Raw genomic sequence first — 21,368 nt, 5'->3', positions numbered from 1 at the left:
GCCATCATCTACTATGTTACTATGAGTAGAAAAGACAAGGCCCTACTGTCTGGCTTGCATGAAATGCAACTGGATTCCTGGGAAGCAGTCCTAAAGTAAGAGAGAAGGGGTTGAAAACTCAATAGTCCGAAAGGGTTTCTATGTGTTGTGGAACCTAAGAACCATTGAGCATATTTTGATATAAATTCCTTTCGATTGTTAGTACAATCACTGGTTCTTAGCCAACTTGATTACTGCAATACTGTGCATTTCGCTGGAGCCAAAAAAAAAACTTCAAAGAATGCGCATAATACAGAACGCAGCAGTTCGATCTATCACTTGAAGAAGTATGATCATGTTACCTTTTTCTACCGTCAATTGCATTGGTTGCCGGTTGAGGCGTGGATTAAGTTTGGATGCATTTGTTTCAAGGTACTGTCAGGCCTCATCCCAGAATATCTCATGGACTCTTTATCCTTAGCAACTCCAAACATTCTAGGAAATGTCATGCATTATTCTCTTTTCCTTCTGCTAAGGCAGGGGTAGGGAACTCCGGTCCTTGAGAGCCGTATTCCAGTCGGGTTTTCAGGATTTCCCCAATGAATATGCATTTAAAGCAGTGCATGCAAATAGATCTCATGCATATTCATTGGGGAAATCCTGAAAACCCGACTGGAATATGGCTCTCGAGGACCGGAGTTCCCTACCCCTGTGCTAAGGGTTGTAAATTCAAAAAATTTAAAGAGCACCTGTTGTCTTTTCAAGCAGCTTTATGGGCTAAGGATTTGAATTACATATTTATGTCTTCTAACTCTTACCAACAGTTTTGATGTGATTTAAAAACACATCTTTTTATGGAATCTTTTGGAAATTAGATATTTTGTTGCCGTTTTAATCTGTATTCTCTATCTTTTGTGAACTGTATAGAACTTAGCGCACAGATCTCAAAGTCCCTCCTTGAAGGCCGCAATCCAGTTGGGTTTTCAGGATTTTCCCAATTAATATGCATTGAAAGCAGAGCAGGCACATAGATCTTATGCATATTCATTGGGGAAATCCTGAAAACCCGACTGGATTGCGGCCCTCGAGGAGGGACTTTGAGACCCCTGACTTAGCTGTATAGAAGTGAGTTTTGTTATGTTCCTAAAAATTGTCTGGCATTTCCGGTCCTCGAGATCTACTGGCAGGCCAGGTTTTCAGGATCTCTACAATGAACATACATGAGAGAGATTTGCCTGTACTGCCTTCTTGATATGCAAATCTCTCTCCTGCATGCTCATTGTGGATATCCTGAAAACCTGGCCTGCCAGTAGAGCTTGAAGACCGGAATTGGGCATCCCTGACTTAGCGGTATAGAAGTGAGTTTTATGCTATGGTCCAACAAATTGTCTGGCAACCGTAGTTGCATTCCCCACTTGTCCAAGAATAGAGTGAGATTGTTCAAGAAGATATCAGTTTTTCAAATTTACTGTTGTCGTACGACTCTTTTGGTGCCTTTTTACATCTTAAGATTGAACAAAGCATTAATTACACTCCTGTGTGGAACATTTAGGGCTCCTTTTACGAAGGCGTGTTAGGGCCTTCACGCGTGGAATAGCGCATGCTAAATTACCACACGTGCTAGCCGCTACCGCCTCCTCTTGAGCAGGCGGTAGTTTTTTGGCTAGCGCGCACTAAAAACTCTAGCACACCTTCATAAAAGGAGCCCTTAGTGTGGGGGTAGGGAACTCCGGTCCTCGACAGCTGTATTCCAGTCGGGTTTTCAGGATTTCCCCAATGAATCTGCATGAGATCTATTTGTATGCACTGCTTTCAATGCATATTCATTGGGGAAATCCTGAAAACCCGACTGGAATACGGCTCTCGAGGACCGGAGTTCCCTACCCCTGGTTTAGGGGATTGGGGGGGGGGATTCACTAGACCAGTGGTTCCCAACCCTGTCCTGGAGGACCACCAGGCCAATCGGGTTTTCAGGCTAACCCTAATGAATATGCATTGAGCAAATTTGTCTCTCGAGGACCGGAGTTCCCTACCCCTGCCTTACTGTATTTTGATCACACTTGAGCACATGTAAATGAAACATGATGGCAGATAAAGGCTAAATGGCACAACCAGTCTGCCCATCCACAGCAAACATTCTCTCTTTTGTGAAGCATAAAGAAAGCCTTTATTACACTGAGCACATGTAAATGGTTTCTCTCCTGTGTAGATCAGTTGGTCATTTATTTATTTTATTTTTTTTTAGTTGAGGATTTAGCAACTTCTCTCTTGTGTGGATCTTTTTTTTTCCCCCCCTTTTTTAAGCATTTGTAATATTACATTTACAAAGTAAAACAAAAAGAAATAAAAAATTTCCAGCAATTATATTCCAATAAAAAGCAAAAGTCTCATCTTTATTCCACAACATGGAGAATGCAAGAATTCTGAAGACTATCAGTAATTAAAGGTAGTAAACTAAGCATACCAATGACAGGCAATAACATTAAACTTAATTATCTAAACCCTTCTTCCAACTTCTAGAAATATCAAATTAAACTTTAATTAAGAATGGCTTTATTTTGTTGCATATCTAGATTCTATAAGGCTCTTATTCAACAAAATACCCCTCCTATTAAATTTACCCCACTTTGGGAGGGTTTTTTGCCTCCTGCGGAACCGGCTATAAAATGGGAGCAAGTATTTATCTTCTTGCTGCATATTTCTATAGCTAGCTCTTTGGTGGAAAATGGATACAAAATGCTGTATCAGTGGTATCTCACTCCAGTACGTCTATTCTCATGTCTCTGACCTGTGTTGGCGCAATTGTGGGCAACGGGATTCTTTCCTTCATATTTGGTGGGACTACCCGAGGGTAATCCCCATTTGGGAAATGGTTTTTGATGTCTTATCAGAGATCCTGCATCTTAAGCTTCCCCCGTCCATGGGCCGTGCCCTCCTTCACCTTCCTTTGGCCCGGCTGACTAGTAAAACCCATAAATTGGCTTGTTATATTTTTACGGCTGGCAGACTTTTAGTGGCTGCCCCTTGGAAGCAAGTTCATCGCCCCGGGACGGAGTCAATTGTTGAATAAACTGAATTGTATTTTTCATATGTCTAAATTGACAGCTTTATTGCATAATCGCCTTACACCCTTTCTTAAGGTGTGGGATCCTTATATACGATGGCAGGAGAGGCCTTCCTGAGCAGTGATGTGTCTTGCTTTCTCTCTTTTTCAGTTGCTTACCTACCGTACTGTTATTTGATTGTAATACTGACCCAGAGGAGTGGGAGAGGGGAACATTCCTACTGGTTGTGTTCTCAGGCAATGTACTGAAGAGTTCCTGTACATTATATTGCTGTGGGGTTGGGGTAGGGAACTTTCTGGTTACTGTTAGCTTTTTGCCTTGTGCTGCTTTATAAGCTGTATTGTTTTGCATTATTTTTCAATAAATAAAAAATTTGGAAAAAAAAAAAAAAGGCTTTATTTTGATGAAACTTTTCCAAATTAGCTGAACCTGAAAATATATATCTATTTGATAAAAAATTAAAAACATTTAAAAGAACGCAAAGGAAAAACGTAGCTCCAACAGCTAAGATTTTAGGCTTCAGCTGTAGGAAGTTTCTTTCGATACTGAGTCTGCCTAGAAGTATTCGGAGAGACATATATTTGCTGCCCACAAAAAGAAACTTGGCATTTAGAAAAATATAACTTTAAATTCTGCTTCTTGACAGCCTCAGGAGGTAAAAGTTTCTAACAACGTGGCAAGCTTAGAGATTACTTCGTGAGTAGTCTCCAAAAATTAAGACGTGCCAAGGAGGTCAGGAAAGGCTAATTGATCAAGACCTCCTTCTTCCTGAACAACTTTAGAACCTCTAGCGACATAAGAAAGATTCTTGACTGATAAGAGCTTCAAGTTGAGAATATTGCAAGATCTCTCAAATACATTTTTAACAACTTCAAAGGCAGTAAATGTGTTACTGAAAAGTTCAGAAATCTTAAATTCCTAGATCAAAAGGAAAAGGCAGATTGAAAGCGATGATATTATCTGTTTTTCTTTTTTGTGTCCATGGCTCATTTTGATGTAATCTATCATGTTTAGAAATTTTTAACACATTTTCTTGAGAAAATTCATATAAATCTGGTAGTCTTCTGAATAAATATGGTACTTTGAACTGTTTGTAGTACTGCGGTATATCAAAATAAAGTTATTATTAACAAATGGGTCTGTTCAAGAAACAACAACTTGGTATATGTCCTGTAAGGTAATATTTTTATCTTGCTGGTCGGTCACAGAACCTTTTGCAGAAGGCGTCGAGACCAGTTTCAGTACGTGCTTTAGGTCTCACACTCAGGGCAGGATTAACCAATAGGCCAAGTAGGCATGTGCCTAGGGCCCGAAATGGTCAGGGGGGCCCAATGAAGGAGGGCATCAACATTGTTTTTTCCAAATGGCGATGGGCCCCTCCAGCATCGATCGGCAATGCAGGCCCCCACCCCCATCGACGGAAAGTAAGACAAGCAAGCAATGCGGGTAAGAAAGGCAATGGGAACTGTAGTTGTGCAAGGCAAGCACTGCTGCTTGCCCAAAGCTTCCCTCTGACGCAGCTTCTTGTTTCCGCCTGGGCACATGGAGGGGTGGGGCGGGGCAGGCGGCCCAGTGTACTTGGGTGCCTAGGGGCCCTCGATGAATTAATCCTGCCCTGCTCACACTCTCTCCTGCTAAGCTCTTAAAGAAACATTAGGTAACAGAGTCATAACTCAGTTTTACTAGGTAGTGGAGGGGTTTGGTCAGAAGAAGACAGGAAGATAGCTAATGATAATGTACTCGCAACTTCAGATGAAACTGGATCCTTCTTAAGGACCACATGTTGATCCATGGGTTTTTTAATTATAGTGACTCCCTATCTTGGCTTTTCTCGTCCCCTAAGGATTGCTAAGGAAGATAAATTCTGCTCCTTGCTCCTCTGGGCTCCAGAGGAGTGCTCCTCTTTGGTCATGTCCTTTTGGGCTCGTGCCCACAGGCCGCAGATGTCGATGGATTTATGGCATCTCTCAGGGCTTCCCACTGACGGCACCCGCTAATGAGGAACCGCACATGAAGTTCCCTAACAAGATCTCCCAGCTCAAAAAAAGCTCTAAGCAGCCTTCCAGCAATTGCAAACTACTCCTGTGATTTTTATTTATTTTTAGAGTTGCAAGCTCAATGAAGCTATTACTACACTCAGTACATGTAAATAGTTTTGAGTCCCGTATGGATCCTTTGGTGAATTTTTAAAGAAGAAAGCCAAATAAAGCCTTTATTACACTCAGTACATGTTAATGGTTTCTGGATCGTGCGACTCCATTTGTGCATTTTAAATTCTGAATACAAGAGGAAGCTCTCATTACACTGAGAACAAATAAAATTGGTGCTGGATGCATTATGTGTAAATTCTTTCTGGTCTTTCTTTACTTTCCCCTCTTCCTGATGATCATCATTTGGTAAGGTTTTTTCTCTGCTATGTGGCTCTGGTGGTCAATGTTAGTGAGCTCCATGTCACTATTCTCACAGTTAGTGACTCCACTCGGTGAGTTCACTGCAGGGTCTCTCTGCTCATTTGATAATCCTGATGTCGATTGCTTGTGTTTCTCCTCTCAGTTCCCTGGGAAATATTCTCACAGATTTTCCGATTGTCTTTAGATTTGTTCCATCTCTACAGGATCTTCTCCTGGACTCTTTTTCCTCTTCCTTTCGTGATCCAAATGATCTGCTGGATTGACAGTAAATAGAAGGTATTATTTATGTGGTAGAGGACAGTAATGGTTTTCTAAGATTTTAAAAGGAAAGATTGCAATGGGATTTTCTGTGTGTGGCTTAAGAATCGGTCAGTTTCTTTTTTACAAACTATTTCTTGAAACATTTGTCATCACACACTGCTAGTCTGCGAGATGAGATTTGCCTTGGAAGTGACAGCATAAAAAGACTGTTAAAAGGAGAAATTAGGTCCTTACCTGCTAATTTTCTTTCTTATAGTCTCTCCAAACCGGCACAGAAACTGATGGGTTTACACTCCTCTGCCACTAACTTTTGAGATCAGTAAAAGTGGGCTGTGCATCAGAAATATACCAGGCTTATTCCAAAACCTACGACCACATATACTCATGTTGAAGACATATGCCTATCTCAAATGGACCAGGAAAAAACACTGTTGGATACTGATTAGAACAAGAACTTTTCCCAAAAATGTCCCATAGTTCGCCAGTTAAACCAGATGAACCAATGCCGTTGCCTTTGCAACTCCCCAACAACAACAAACACCCTAAGAAAAAAAAACATTGAACACAACAGGGTGGGGTTCTGTGCCAGTCTGGAGAGACTAAAAGAAAGAAAATTAGTATGCAAGGACCTAATTTCTCCTTATCGTCTCTCCAGACCAGCACAGAAACTACTGTGACATACCAAATCAGTACCCATCTTGGGTGGGACCCCCAAAGGGTCACCACTAGAATGTGCTCACCGAACACCATGTCCCGATGTGCTTGAATGTCTACAAGGCAATGTTGCACAAAGGAATAGAGAGAAGACTAAACCGCAGTTGTGCAGATATCCACCGGAAGTACAAGAGAAGACTCAGCCATAGAAGCTGCCTGACCCCGAGTAGAATTAACTTTGAAAAATGCCGGAACAGGTTTCATTTGAAGAAGGCATGCTTCAGAATCGCCATCTCCCTTACGAGGACCCGCAAGGAGGACAAAGACGATCCAATTTCCGGAACTTGTGGATCCACTGAACAAAAGAGCGAAGGACCCTACAGACATCCAAGTAGCACAACTGCCTCTGCTCCACAAAGCCCTCCCGAATATGCAAGACCGGGCGGACCATGAACTGGTGGACATGAATAGACGAAAACACTTTCTGGTACAAAAAGAGGAAAGCGGCTGCAGCACAACTTGCTCCTGAGTACTCCAGGAAAAGCGGCCTACAAGAGCAAGCTCGCAGATCAGAAATGTGTCTCGCAGAAGTAATGGCCACCAAGAAGACCAAGGTCCTGCAACTTACAGGAACTGAGAGGATTCAACGGTGGACGAACGAGCACCAGATTGAGGTCCCAGGTAGGAACCAACAGCCTAACAGGTGTTCGGAGAAATGTTGCAGCTCTAGGAATCCGAGCACATTTGGAGAAAAGGCCAAAAGCAGACCATGCATGTTGTACCCAAAGAGAGGACCAGGCAAGGCCGTGCTCCAGGCCACCCTACAGAAACTCCAAGAAGCAAAGCAGTGCGGAGGGACCCCCCCCCACACACACACACGTAGAGCACCATCACTCAAAGATATGCCAAACATGCAAATAGGCCCGAGAGATAGAAAGCCTCTGTGAACCCAAGAGAGTAGAGATCACCTTATCAGAATATCCGTTTTATTAGGCGAGCCCTTTTAAGAGCCAAGCCGTAAGACCAAAGGTACCCGGATCGAATATTTGAATGGGACCCCAAGACAGAAAATTAGGCGAGAGTAGCAGCGAACCATGGGCTCCTGGGCCAAACTGGAGCCACCAGAATCATATGGCTTGTGTCACCGTTTTTTTCCCTCCAGTTTGGATGGAGCTCTGACTAGCTAATCATCTAAATATAGGTGCACCTGAATCGCACCTTGCAAAGATGCACTGCCACCACAACCTTCGTAAAGTGCATGGTGCCACTGCATAGAACTGGAAATGCCTTTCCAGGAGATGGAACCCTTAAGTACTCCTGTGAGCTGGAAATACGGGAATGTGAAGGTAGGCCTATGTCAGATCCAGTGAGGCCAGAAATTCCCCTGCCGCAATCACCAACTGCACGGTCTCCAAGTGAAAGCGAGGTACTCTCAGCTGCATTGACTAACTTCAGATCCAAGACTGGTCACCCATCATCTGAGCCTTTCTTGGGTACTATGAAATATACTGTATAGTCCAATTCTTTGTCAGGTACAGGCTCTATGGCTCGAATATCCAGTGACCTTTTCACCATTACTCGGACTTTGATCACTTTCTAGCTGAAGAATTCACGATGTTCAGGACCAAGCTGATGTTTACCCAAGCCTCTCAAAAGGCTGATAATCTCCCTACTATTTGGAGAGGCAGGGCCCCTGACCTGGTATCACTGGGCTTTCTTGGAAGCTAGTGTGATGTGAGATCCCGAGGGCTTAGTACGTCTAGCTGAGCTAAACCTCTGCCTCGATCCCTGATAGGATCTCTGAGCTGAGTAACCTCCCAAGTACTGAAGAACTCTCTTGAGAACTTCGAAAATTGCTTTGGCTAGACCCTCTAGAGGCCTGAAGCCTGCTGCCTGTCAAAGCTTTAGGGTAACGATTTGCAAAACTGGCCATAAGACCGTGGCTTTGGAAGCTGAAACTTCCGCTCATGTCTAATCCAGCGCATTCTGCAGACAGAGACAGAATATGCAGAAATCTTGCTCATAACTCTAATGATATCATAGAGAGCATCTGCCACATAATCCACCCCTGCCAGAACTAGCTGGGGGAAGACGTTATTATCCATTACTGGAATTTGATGCAATATGGTAAGGAATACACGTGCCACGAATGAGTCCGCTGCTGCGGCTTTAATCCTCCGAGCCAAGGCTTCAAAATACATTTTGAGGATGACAGGGTGGATCTGCACATCTTTTAAAATTACACCTCCTTCACTAGGCAAGAAAGTATGCTTGGTGACTTGAGCCACCACAGAATCCACATTAGGCTGCAGAAACAGCTGCTGAAATTCAGGAGCCATGGGGTAAAGCTTTGACATAATCTTAGCTACCTGTAGGGAACTCTCCGGGGCCTCCCAATGCTCCGTGATTGACATAGTGATGTCTGGATGCGAGGGAAAAAACATGGTCTACGATTTTTGAGCCACTCATAAAATAAGCACTGTGACATCAAAGCTTGCAGGGATTCTAAATTTAATTCCTGCAGCGAATCCATAATAATGTCCAAGAGAGCTATTGACTTTAAAAAGTTGGAGTACCATGAAGGGACACAATTCTGATACCAGGTCATATTAGCACACTGATCTGAGGCCCTGTGAAAGAATTACGAATCATTCCTCATTCCCTCTCCCCTCTTGCCACGTAGCCATTCTAAAGCAAGGGAAAATGTTAGCACCTTTTGACAGAATGCTGAGGAATTCCCCCCATCCCTCTTGTCACAAGACCCCTGTCACATATTAACCCTTATCTTATTTAAGCTGTCATTATTTGGAAAGGACATCAGCTGACAGGCATTGAGGATGTGCAAAAACACAGGTATTGTCTAAGTGTTGAGTTGGAGGGTGATCACGAGGTAAAGGGAGGGTAATCACGATGTAAAAGCATGAACCTTTGTATCCACCAATGTAAAAGCATGTACCTTTGTATCCACCATTCATTAGATGTGTAAACGAGGGCGTTACTATGATGTCATTAGCTTAGAAGCATAATAAAAGGGACTCTGAGCTAGCTCTTGGCAGCGCCTCCTTCCCAACTCATAGCCTGCGTGTGTGTATTTGCTGTGTTCCATTCCTACAGTACTGTAGAGTCCTACCCTGGTCAAGGGCTACCACTGCCTCTTGACTAATAGTCACTGATTGCGAACTGCCATCTCTGAGGAGCAAAGCTTCTCCCTTGGATAGCAAAGACATGGACTCTGACCTCCCAGCTGCCCCAGTATGAATGATCCTCTTGGTCCCAAATCGAATCCTTTTCTGGGGGGGGGGAAGTGCACTCTGAGGGACAACCCCATTTGTACAGCCACTGGTGCATCTGCAGATGGTGCGGGAAGACCCTGGCAATATGCTTTTCATATCAGGCTCACAAAATCTGGGCTGAAGCCCAGTCTAGAAGGTCCTGAAGAGACTAGCTGAGTCTCCTCTTAGGCTCCATGGTGGTTAAGCATCTGCGCTTCACCAAATCACCATTAGTAGACACTGGAAGAGATTTCTTCCCTAACAACCGAGCTTCCTACAGATTCTGAGCCCTAGAGGTGTCAGAGGAGGCCAACGGAACACAGATGCTCCTCAAGCTGCCATCCAGCGCAATGCTGGCATGATATAGAGAAAGGTCTGAGGAGTCCATCCCTATCAATTTTAAGCAAAATCAAGGGGTTTTGAGGCAGATAGAGGCTTTTTAAATAAAATTAGGAAATTTAAGATATCCGCTGCGGCAGTGATTTCACACCAAAAGCGGCCTGGGTTAGCTTTATGGAATGTCAGAAAATTGTAGAAAAGGAGTTTTTGTTGGTGAGGGATCCTATTCCTGGCTCCAAAAACTCAGACACCCCCAATTTTACCCATAGGCTACACTAGCCTTTACTCAGAGCCAATGCTAATGCCTCCCTACTTCAGTTCAGACTGCAGCTGGAATGGTGGAGAAAACCTTTGCCTCAGACAGGGAAATACAGGTCCAATAGCTGTGATCTTTGGGATGCCAGATGGAATGAAGCTGGACTGATACCTCAAATGAACCACAATGGGGCCAAACAACCTATTTCAAGCACCTGATAAATCAGGTTGCGAGCTAGCTTCAAAGCAAATGGACCACAAGCTCCACAAATATTAGAGCAGGACGGCTGAACAGGTACACAAAGGGATGCCCTACCAGCTGCAGATTGCTGCACTGAGAGTCTGTGTTTTCTCCCAGGCAGAATTACCCTAATTTAGTGGGGACCTCTTGGGCACCAAAGCCTCTGGATTCAGATTTAAAAAGCCTGAAAATAACAAACCGTCAGAGCAGATCAGAAAAACATCTTCTCAATCCACTTGCAGAAGACAACACCAAGGATATATGGGTCAGCCAATTAAGGAGGAGGCAGAAACAATGATGCGACATCTTTCTGCAAGCAATCCGTGGGTTCAGAAGCGTAACCCTATCGTTCAGGACTTCTAGACACATTGCACTAGAAAGGCTGATTTTAGCCCTATACGCAAGCAACCCAGTCATTATAAAGTCAGTTCCTCATCTTCCAGGGCTCATAAACTCCAAATCAGCTGAACCTCATTCTCACCTTCAGGTTCTGACACCCAACATGTACATTGCAGCATTCGCTCGCTTTCTCATCAAATCATACCACAAGATCTTATAACCAATGCCCAAATATTCATAATAAAAATATCAAATGATCCCTTACCCAGTGAAATCAGGTCTGATAAGTCTCCTTCATCACTTCCCCGTAAAGCGCCTTCTGCCCTTCATCTAAATATCTCCAAGTCCTCCTGGGAGAAAGAGACAGCGATGTCCTCAAATGTCACCTGCATCTGAGATAAAAACCAGGAATACACTCAGCATCCTCTGCAGCACTTTTATCAGGAGATCTCCCAATGCTGGTCAACGAGGCAGGGAAAAGTGATGCTGGTATAAAATTCACAGTCACATAATACAGTCCCACATTTCAGATCCTCTGTGGGACGGACAGTTGTTTCTGTACATATTAAATTCACCTATGGAATACAATCTCAGAGCAGGATTATAGTAACCAAAGACCAATTAGACAATCTGTGATTAAAAAAAAAATTTCCCTTTATGAGATTCCCTTAATTCCCCTCTTCTGGTCTCAAAATGCCTTCCCTCAGTTACAGCACTGGTCGAGATCCTCTGGACTGGGCAGTGTCTCAGGTTAGAAAGCTGCAACAGTGTTGAATCTTCGCTATTTGACTATTGGTTGCGGCATGTGTCATATTAACGATCTCTTTCGGGGTTCTTCTGTTTTCACCAATACCTCTTTAGAACTTTCTTGTTTTCGGACTACTCATTTTAGTACATACTTTCATTCTGTTCCCTCTACCTCGCTTGAGCCTCTCTCTCGTAGGGTGCTGCACAGTCCTTTGCGGAAGGTCTGTAAATTTGGTCTGTATATTGGGTCTGTAAATTTCATTCTGTTAGTTCTACCATTACTCTTTTCCTGCCTATTCGCTTTAATAGCTATTTCCTTCCTTGGGTACATGGAGCGAGTTTTGCTCGGTGGGAAGCAAGGGGCATTCATTATGTGTTTCAATTGGTGGACGATGATGGGAAGATTAAGTCCTTTGTTCAGTTGCGGGAAGAATTTGATCTCCCGCCCACTGATTATTTTGCATATATGCAAATTCAACATTACCTTCTCTACCCTCTGGTTCTTTAACGGCTTTCTTGTCAGGAGTTGTTATCTATGGCCTTTACTATTGGCTCCCAACTCCCTGTTCCTCTTAAATTCCATCATCGTCATTTGAAAGATGAGTCCCCCTTGTTTGACCATGCCAGATTAAGGGATGCCTGGGCTCGGGACCTTGCTGTAGACCTGTCTGATGATGTGATTTTACAAGCCATTCGCAGGATGCCTGCTTTTTGTAAATATACTACTTTTTGGGAACAACATTATTAGCTGGTCCTTCGTTTGTACATCTCTCCTAAGAGGGCTTATCTCTGGGTTCCGTGAGTCAGCTGTCTGTCTTAGATGTCAAGCCCCTGAGGCGGGCTTGGGACACATGTTCTGGACTTGCCCCACCATTCTTTCCTTCTAGGATGCCATATTTCTCTTTGTTGAGCGCATTTGGAACATTACTGTCCAACGTTCTCCCTTGGTTTTATTTGGAGCTGTCCCCCACTATTCCCCCCGTAAACGGGGGGCTGCTGCCTTCCTCAAGTGGACAGTTCTTCTTGCATTGAAATGCATCCTACTTAAATGGCTTGATGGGGAGGCTCCGGACTACTCTCTCTGGCGGTGCCGGATGATTACTCTCCTGATGTGGGAATGATGGGATGTGCTGGACTTTTCCTCTACCAAGGCGCTCTTTTCAGCGCACTTGGGAACCCTTTTGGACCACCATGACTCCCTTGGCTCGTAGCCGCTTGCTTAACAGTTGATATCTTTTTCTATATTATTGTGTTCCTTTTATGTATGCATACTTATTTTTGTTTTTATGTATGCATACGTATTTTTGTACTGTAATACAGCTCATTCTAGGGCAGGGGTTTCAAAGTCCCTCCTCGAGGGTTGCAATCCAGTCGGGTTTTTAGGATTCCCCCAATGAATATGCATGAGATCTATTAGCAGTGCATGCAAATAGATCTCATGTATATTCATTGGGGAAATCCTGAAAACATGACTGGATTGCGGCCCTCAAGGAGAGACTTTGACACCCCTGTTCTAGGGGCTGTACCTGGAAGGAGGAACGAGGGGGGGGGGTAGGGGGGTTGTTTGGGAGGATGGGTAGTCGGTTGTTCTGGGTTCTTTTGATATAACTTGAGCTTGTTCTGATACCTTTTGTACTATTGCTTATTTTCCATGTTGAGCTCAATAAAATATATTTGAACAATAAATCTGAAACAGTGTTTGCAGAGAGAAGGCAAGAGGTTGGGGACAATTTCCTACCTGAAGAGAAGCACCCGCAGACATTTTCCTCTCCGCTTTTGTAGGCTCCTTCTTACAGCTGCTGGGGAAGTGCTGAAGGTTTGTCTCTTGCAGCACTGGGCGGAGAGGAAGGAACAGGCAGAAGCTGAGATTTGAGGCTGGAGATTTCTGTTAAACCTACAAATTAAAAGAAGAAAAGACTTCCATCACCTCTTGGGCACAGACTGATGACTTCCCAAGGGGGAGAATAGAGCTGTATACTAAGCAGGGTTGCAACACTTCTAGCCCAATTCATGCCAAAAGCAGCTCAAAAATAACCCAATTTTGACAAACACACCATCAAGATTTATTTTTGCTATAATGGCAAGCTATTTACCAACTTCTTTATTGTGCTGTATTCTGCTTACATATTAACAAGTTACGGTAGGTAAGAAGCTGCATGCAGTAGGGGTTTTGGGCTGTTTGCCTCATGTACTATATGAATAGTCAGCCGAGGCTAGCAATTTCTTTTTTTTTTCTTTTCTGTGAGATCCGCTTGTGATTAGGAAGCCATGGAAAATCCCTTTCATAAAGAGGTCCTTTTAATAAGGCACACTAACGGATTTAATGCATGCTATGTGCCATACAGCCCAGGCTACCCGGCACTTAACGCACACTAATTCATTAGTAAAAGGACCCTAAAGGCAGAAAGAAGTGAAATAGAGAAAAATGAGAGATGAATAACTGAATGGCCTAAATGCATCAGTGGCACCCCAAGATCAAGTTAAGCATTCTCCTTAAACGTGAGATCTACCAGCACTCTCCCCCATCACCAGTAGAAACTCATCATCACTATTGAAACAAAAATGCGTTCGATTTACATTGGGAGCGCTAAAGAAAACCTGCGCTCTTATCAATTCTGTCGCTGCCAAATATGTTGTGCTGTTGGCTTGTATTAATGTCGTTGACTAAATTTCAATAGAAACTGTTAATTTAAAAAATTGCATTCGAAAGCACTCTAGGACAGACGCACAAAGCAATTTCATAACTGACCTAAAATGGGCAACCAGAAACATAAACCCCGTTATTAATTAAGACCACATAAAACCCGATGCCATTTTCATCCACAGCTACACTGAAGCTCAGATATATGTAAGCATCTTTAAGAGTCCCTATAATGTTAAGGACATATCTGACCCCTGCGAACAGTGAATCTTCTGTATTTACCTCACCCAACACCGTCCTCTTGACTGAGGCGAGAAGAAACCTCAGCCTGCTTCCCAACTGTGCAGATGGAAGGGAACAGATACCAAGGATGGAAAGATTTAGGTACTAACCTCAATAATCTTCTTTCTAGTAGAAAGGCATACAAGTCTTGACCAGTGGTTGTGCTCCCGAACTCCCAAATTTGTGAAAAAGGCATCATCTATATTTTTCGGTTCATCTTCCAACACTGCTCTTTGCTCCTTACTTTGAACCAATGTAGTCAAGAGATCAATACAAAGAAAGAAAGAGGAGGGATAGAGGGAACTCCCCACCCAGTTCAAGTCTGCTCTGACCGTAAAGAAAATCGGTTAGAAAATGAGCATATAACAAAACCATACCACAGCGCAACAGGCACTAACACTGAAGTAACATCCATGTCAAGTGGTTATGCTCTCTTATTTCATGTATACTTTATTTTCCCTTTCAAACAGGAAGAATTTTATTTGTATGGCATTAGCTTCCCATGGAGGCGGCCATGTAAAAATTGCTGAGCTGTCCAGGATAGTCAACACTGCAGACCCCAGAGCAGGAGCCGATCAAATGAAGGTACAGTACACCTATGTCTGAGACAGTAAGCAGATGACATAAAAATTTAACAGGGAGGGAGGGAGGGAGGGAGGGATGTGATGACTCATATGCCTTTCTATTAAAAAGATTATTGAGGTAAGTACCTAATCTTCACTTCTAGTGCAAAAGGCATAAGAGTCTTCACTAGTGGGACGTATCAAAGTAGTCCCTCGAGTCTAGGGGGCGACAAAGGAGCCTGCTGACAAAACAGAAGATCCACAAGTGGCATCTGCATAAGCTGTCACATCCACCCTGGACCCTGAGAGAGAAGGCCCAGTTACAGTAGAAGCTTGATCCACTGAGACAACCGAAGCCTCACCAGATCCACATACCAGGGATAATGCGGCCAATATGAAGCGACAAGAATCGCTGGCTGCTATCCTCCTGAAGACCCTGCTAATCATGGGCCAAGAAAGAAACACACATACAGCTTCATCTGAGGCCAAGGCTGCAGTAAAGAATCCAAACTGGCACTTCCTGGCTCACATCTTTGGCTGAAGCGAAAAAACTTTCTTGTTGGCTGCCGACACCATCAGAACAAACGCTAGAACACGCCAGCATCGTACAATCACGGAGAATACCTCCTGGGCTAGAGACCACTCCCTAGGATCTAACATCTGTCTACTGAGGAAATCGGCCTGCACATTGTCCACTCCCACCACAGACAGCGCTAGCAGGTGAGCTTCCTTCCACATAATGGAACCATCACCTGGCCTCCAGCATCAGGTGCTACCATTTATTGACATAAGCCAGCGCTATGGCATTCTCCGAGAAAACTTCTACTAATAATAATAATTTCTAAAACGCTGCTAGTTGTACACAGTGCTGTATGTTAAAACATTAAGAGAGAGTCCCTGCTCAGTAAAACTCTAACCAGCCTTGCCTTCTAGGTTCATTGCTAGGCACTGCAACACCAAACGAATCACTCGCAGCTCCAGTCTGTTGGACCATTTTCACTGGGAAGGCGACCACAGACCTTGACCTGGATGGCCATTCTCATACAATGCTCTCCCCAGTCAAAGAGGCAGGCGTCCATCATCAATGTTTTTTTTAAGGAAAATATAAAATTATCTTTAGATCTTTTTTAAGGTGCATTATTGTCCAAAAGTTATTCATCATGAAATAAGGATCAGATTTTACTTATGAAGCATGAGGCTGTATATTTACGCAACGTAAAATTTTTTGGTAAATTAATTCCATTAATCCATTCATAATGTCACAAGCACGATTTAAATCAAGTCTTTCTAAGTAGTGATTTAAATCAGTTTGATCTGATTTAAATTGGTTTGATTTTAATCAAATCCATCCTGTCCAGGAGGTAATGCAGAGAGGCATGTCTTTTGTCAGGGACTCTGGCATGAGCCATCACTAATTGTTGCAGTGTGCCTCGAGCGTCCAGGGCAGTGCCATCTGAAGCGAGTCCAACCAGTAGGACAGAAGGGAATCCTGAAGAGGCCAAAGGAGAGCTTTTGCCCAAGGGACGACCTCTATGGAAGCCACCATCAACCCCAGCACTTGCAGATAGTGCCAAACTGTCAGAGCCCCGAAAGCAAGGATATCATGAATCTTCAGACACAATTTTAGTTTACAGGGCTCTGGAAGAAAAACATGGCTTTCCGCCATGTTGAAGCAGACTCCCAAACACTCCAGGGACTGTGTCTGTGTTAGATGACTTCCGGGAATTGATTATGCAACCCAGATCTTGCAAGAGGTGGATAACTCGTGCCACCTAAATAGCGCCCTGATTAAAAGTCGTCTAAGTATGGATGCACCTCTATCCCCTCTTTGTGGAGATATGTTATCGAAGCGACCATCACCTTGTTGAAGATATGTGGAGCAGTGGCCAATTTCAAGGGGAAGTGCCATGAACAGGAAGTACTGTCCCAGAATGTGAAACCGGAGATAACTTCTTGCACGGGAAAGATGGGGATCTGCAGATAGGCCTCCATGAGAATTAGAGAAGTCAAAAACTTTTCCAGTGCTATTAAAGCTTTGACAAAGCACAATGCTTCCATGCAGAAGTGAGGCATCTTGAGTGCTGCACAGACCGCTTTGAGATCCAGGATGGGTCTTGAATTCTCCAAGTCTTTCATGGGCATGATGGAGAATCTGCCCAAGCCAGACTCCATGAAAGGCACCTGCTGTAAGGCCACCAGAGCTAAGAGCCGCATTACTGTCACCTGAACCTTTTTTATTTTCTCTGGGCATCCGCTGGGAGAGTCCATGAAGAGGTGTGGAGGATGGGACGATAATTCTCGAATAATGTTCATCATCAATTGGTCTGAGCAATCTGGGGTAGACTGGCTTTCTTCCTGTCGTCATTGGGACTTCTTGGGGGCCACTGCTGGATTTGAAGCTGAGCCCCGAGAGTTTCTGGCTCTATTGAAACGTTGTCGGAAAGCTGGAACCTTTTTCTTCCTGGAAGAGGCCACGAGATCGTTCAGGCCCTTCCCAAACAGCATCTGATCTTTAAAGGGTAGTCGACTCAGTGAGGCTTTAGAGGAAGAATCTCCATCCCAGTGTCGCATCCAGAGAATTCTACGGGCAGAGATAGAGCAGGCCGAACCTTTACTCATAACCCGAAACATATCATAAAGAGCATCTGCTACATAATCCACCCCCGATAACAGAAACTCGGGGTAGACATCCTTCTCTGCTGCAGAAGTCTGACGCAGGAGAGTATGACAGGCACGGGCAACGAAGGAGGTTGCTGCTGCTGCATTCAGCCCCAATGCCAGCGTTCTAAACTGTTTTTTAAGTACTGCCTCCACCCTGCGGTCATGTGAATTCTTGAAAACCATCCCATCCAAATTGCATGAAGAAGTGTCGCGGGTGATATGCACTAACAAAGAATCCAACTTAGGCCACGTTAAAAGTGCCTGAAATTCCTGAGCCAGTGGGTATAGCTTATTCATGATCTGCGTATCCTGCAATGGATTGTCTGGAACATCCCACTGCTCTGTCAGTATCTTGGTGATGTCCGGATGAGAAGGGAAGCAGGCAGTTTGTGGCTTAGCGCTGCTCATGACTGTTCTCTTAACCGCAGTGGTCTGAGGGGAATCCAGGTGCAGAATTCGCAAGGATTCTGTAATAACCTCCATCAAGGCTTTTGGCTTAAACAGACGGCTAACCATTTCATCCTCTCCCTGATCAAGAAGCATCAGAGACTTCCGATCTGGACACTTCTGTTGGGACCCAGCATCCTTCAAGAGTGAGGAATCCTTGTGGGGAAGTAAGGTCATCGAATCAGACCCCCCGTCATCCTGGTCACCCTCCGGCTGGACCTCAGTGTCGAAAGACTGTGCAGCCCTGGCAGAATGTACAGTATGAGAGGGAAGGGAAACCCCTTGAGATAAAGAAGCAAAGCCAGATGTACTTTGAAAGCCCTTAAATGCTTCAACCATTAGCTGAACAAATTCAGGGGGAAAGCCCAGTAGGGACGGATTAACCCCCTTCATTTCTCCCTGCCCCCCCATGCTCTCTGCGAGTTCTGCACACTGGCGCTTCGCTGAGTCGCTCTCCGATGGCTCAAGGGAAGGAGAACCCTGTGACTCAGAGGCCCTCGAATTGTCAGAAGGGGCTAACTGCATGGAGCCCTCCTCCTCCCCATCAAGTGCCACCCTGCATTTAGAGCATGGGCGCTCCTCAGGCGCCAACTCAGCGCAAATCTGGCACAAACCAGATGCCAAAGGCACTGAGGAGTCCATATTTCTCAATTTTGAATAAAATGAGCAGTATTTAAGACAAATAGATGTGGTTAAAATTGAGACCGAAATTACAAGATGGCCCTTACAGCTGCACGAGGGCAGCAAAAAACAGCACGAGGCAACGAGGGAAAAGCGTCAAAGTCACGAGGAAAGGGTTTTTGGAGGTAGGGACCCCCCCCCCCCAAACTAGGAAGTAAAGCCCCCCCCCCGATGTGCCCCCTAGAGAATGAAGGCGGAGTACTCAGGTGCAGCTGGTGCCATGCCTCCCTCAGCCAAGCTGGAAAGTGAAGACTTACTGCCTCAGACAAGCCTAAAGCCTGAGAAGTGACTGTATCTGGACCCCACAGCTCTTCACTCCTCTTTGGGGGATAAAAGTCCCAGGGACTGACACGGGGGCCAGGGGATCGATCTCAGTGTTAGTGCAGGCTGGCCAGGTAGGAGCAACCGAGGCGGGGCGGCTCCCTCCAAAAGGCGGGAAAAAGGACACCGGCAGCTCGCAGCAAAACGCAGTTGATGCCTTCTACGCAAACTGGCGACTAGGGAAGACTTTGGCGCTCCAGAGAGGGTTCAGAGCAGAGGAGATGGAGGCTACGCCTGAACGAGGCCTGGAATGCCCTTAACGAGCCCCAGAATGAGGCTTGGTCAACAATGAGAGGAGCTATTGGAGCCCCAGAATGAGGCTTGGCAACAATGAGAATTGCTATTGGAGACCAAGAATGAGAATTGCTATTGGAGACCCAGAATGAGGCTTGAACAATGAGAATTACTATTTCGTCCTCTTTATTATTTTGGTCACACTTCTTTGAACCTTTTCTAATTTAAATGTATCTTTTTTTCAGGGACGGTGATCAAAACTGCACAATACTCAAAGTGAGGATGCACCATGGAGTGATGCAAAGCTATTCTAGAGCGATAGACACATTATTCCTGAACCTTTGGGTAGTTAAACTATTCCAGTGAGAATTCTTGTAGAGAGCCACATTACCATCTTTTTGCTCTGCCTCCCATCTCTCTGGGCTGTCCTCCAATTCCCCATTTGTCTCTACAAGTGAGATGGTTGGAGCCTGCTTTTTCTGCTCGTGTTTATTTTTTCTACCATTTGTGATGCTTTTCGGTACTGCAGAAGATCCCTGTGGTGGAACATCTTTGGCTACGGGAGAGCACAGACTCTCAGGTTGGAGGTCTGCATCGAAGGGGCAGACTGCCTTTGGGAGCAAGGCTTGCCCCAGGTTCTGTCCGCAGTGGGCTTGAGTGCAGGCTGAGAGGCTCCTTGGAGGTTTTCCAGGATCGGGGCCAACTGAATTCCTCCCGTCGACTGTGTGTGCGAGGTTCCGGTGGGGATTGAGATTTATGGCTGGTTATTGGGCCCGAGAAGCAGTCCACATACCAGACTTGTTTGAGGCAGAGGATCTCCCTTTAATGCCTGCAGCCTCACTACAAATAGCACACAGCATGACACAGTGAGCAACAGGCTGAATTGGTGGTGGTGGTGGGGGGGGGGGGGTGGCATCTTTTAAAGTAGGTTTTTTTTGGGTTCTGGGGTTACAGCAAGGATCTCCCATCTCTAAAATCAAAAAGTCAAGTTTTTGGACCGCAGCTTAGCTCCCACAGGCTGTTGTTGAAAATAAAAGCCTCTATCTGCCTCAATATACCTTAATTTTACTCAAAAACAGGTGTAATGGGTTCTTCAGGCCACGATACCTTGGATTCACGCCAGGGCGGTACTTGGAGAGACCTCCCAGAAAAGAGACTTGGGAGTTCTGATCGACAAGTCGTTGACGCTATCTGCACAATGTGCTGCGGCGGCAAAAAGGGCGAATAGAATGCTATGAATGATGAAGGGCATCACGAACAGTTCGGAGAAGGTTATCATGCCGCTGTACCGGGCCATGGTGCACCCTCACCTGGAGTATTGCGTCCAGCACTGGTCACTGTACATGAAGGACATGGTACTACTTGAAAGGGTCCAGAGAAGAGTGACTAAAATGGTTAAGGGGCTGGAGGAGTTGCCTTACAGCAGGGATGTCCAACCTGAGGCCCAAGGGCTGCATGCGGCCCCATGAAGTATTTTGTGCAGCCCCGGTCGAGGGCGATGCAGTGTTTTCCTCTGTTGCCCCCGGGTGTTTACCATTTTGCCGGCTCCCTCCTCTGTCTTGCTGCAGCGTTTGCGCGGCCCCAGAAATATTTTTTTCGGCCAATGCGGCCCAGAGAAGCCAAAAGGTTGGACACCCCTGCCTTACAGTGAGAGATTGGAGAGACTGGGCCTCTTCTCCTTTGAAAAGAGGAGACATGATCGAAACATTCAAAATACTGAAGGGAATAGACTTAGTAGATAAAGACAGACTGTTCACACTTTACAAGGTAGGGAGAACGAGAGGGCACTCTAAAGTTGAAAGGAGATAGATTCCGTACAAACGTAAGGAAGTTCTTCTTTATTCAGAGTGGTGGAGAGCTGGAATGCTCTTTCGGAGTCTGTTTCAAGAATAAGCTGGACAAGTTCCTACTAAACTGGGACGTATGCAGGTGAGGCTGGATTCATTTAGAGCACAGTTCTTCAACCGCTGGTCCG

The 21,368-nt window shown here is 44.9% G+C and overlaps 1 protein-coding gene across 3 annotated transcripts; it reads right to left on the bottom strand.

Moving 5' to 3' along the window:
- Positions 1-5,124: 5,124 nt before the first annotated feature.
- Positions 5,125-19,419, bottom strand: LOC117354537. 3 transcript variants are annotated; one of them, XR_004538211.1, is made up of 4 exons: positions 19,096-19,419; positions 13,302-13,457; positions 11,082-11,208; positions 5,125-5,709 (listed from the first exon to the last, which is right to left on the bottom strand). XR_004538211.1 is itself a non-coding variant. In XM_033932242.1 (4 exons), the coding sequence occupies exon 1, from the start codon at positions 18,797-18,799 to the stop codon at positions 17,411-17,413; it is 1,389 nt and encodes a 462-aa protein (XP_033788133.1). In that variant the 5' UTR covers positions 18,800-18,962; the 3' UTR covers positions 5,125-5,709; positions 11,082-11,208; positions 13,302-13,457; positions 14,597-17,410. The 3 variants fall into 3 exon arrangements, 2 of the variants coding, with proteins under 2 accessions (XP_033788133.1, XP_033788134.1); XM_033932242.1 differs by lacking the exon at positions 19,096-19,419 and adding an exon at positions 14,597-18,962; XM_033932243.1 differs by lacking the exon at positions 19,096-19,419 and adding an exon at positions 14,597-18,962 and having other exon boundaries at positions 5,125-5,706.
- Positions 19,420-21,368: the final 1,949 nt, after the last annotated feature.

This window comes from Geotrypetes seraphini, chromosome 2 (assembly GCF_902459505.1).
Source record: "Geotrypetes seraphini chromosome 2, aGeoSer1.1, whole genome shotgun sequence".
In the NCBI taxonomy this organism is placed as follows: domain Eukaryota; kingdom Metazoa; phylum Chordata; class Amphibia; order Gymnophiona; family Dermophiidae; genus Geotrypetes; species Geotrypetes seraphini.
Note: the sequence above shows the minus strand (reverse complement) of the source record. Positions and strands in the feature narration are given on the sequence as shown.

Bases quoted from the DNA above. Each gene is read 5' to 3' on its own strand.
- LOC117354537 (XM_033932242.1), bottom strand. From the start codon at position 18,799: ATGGACTCCTCAGTGCCTTTGGCATCTGGTTTGTGCCAGATTTGCGCT.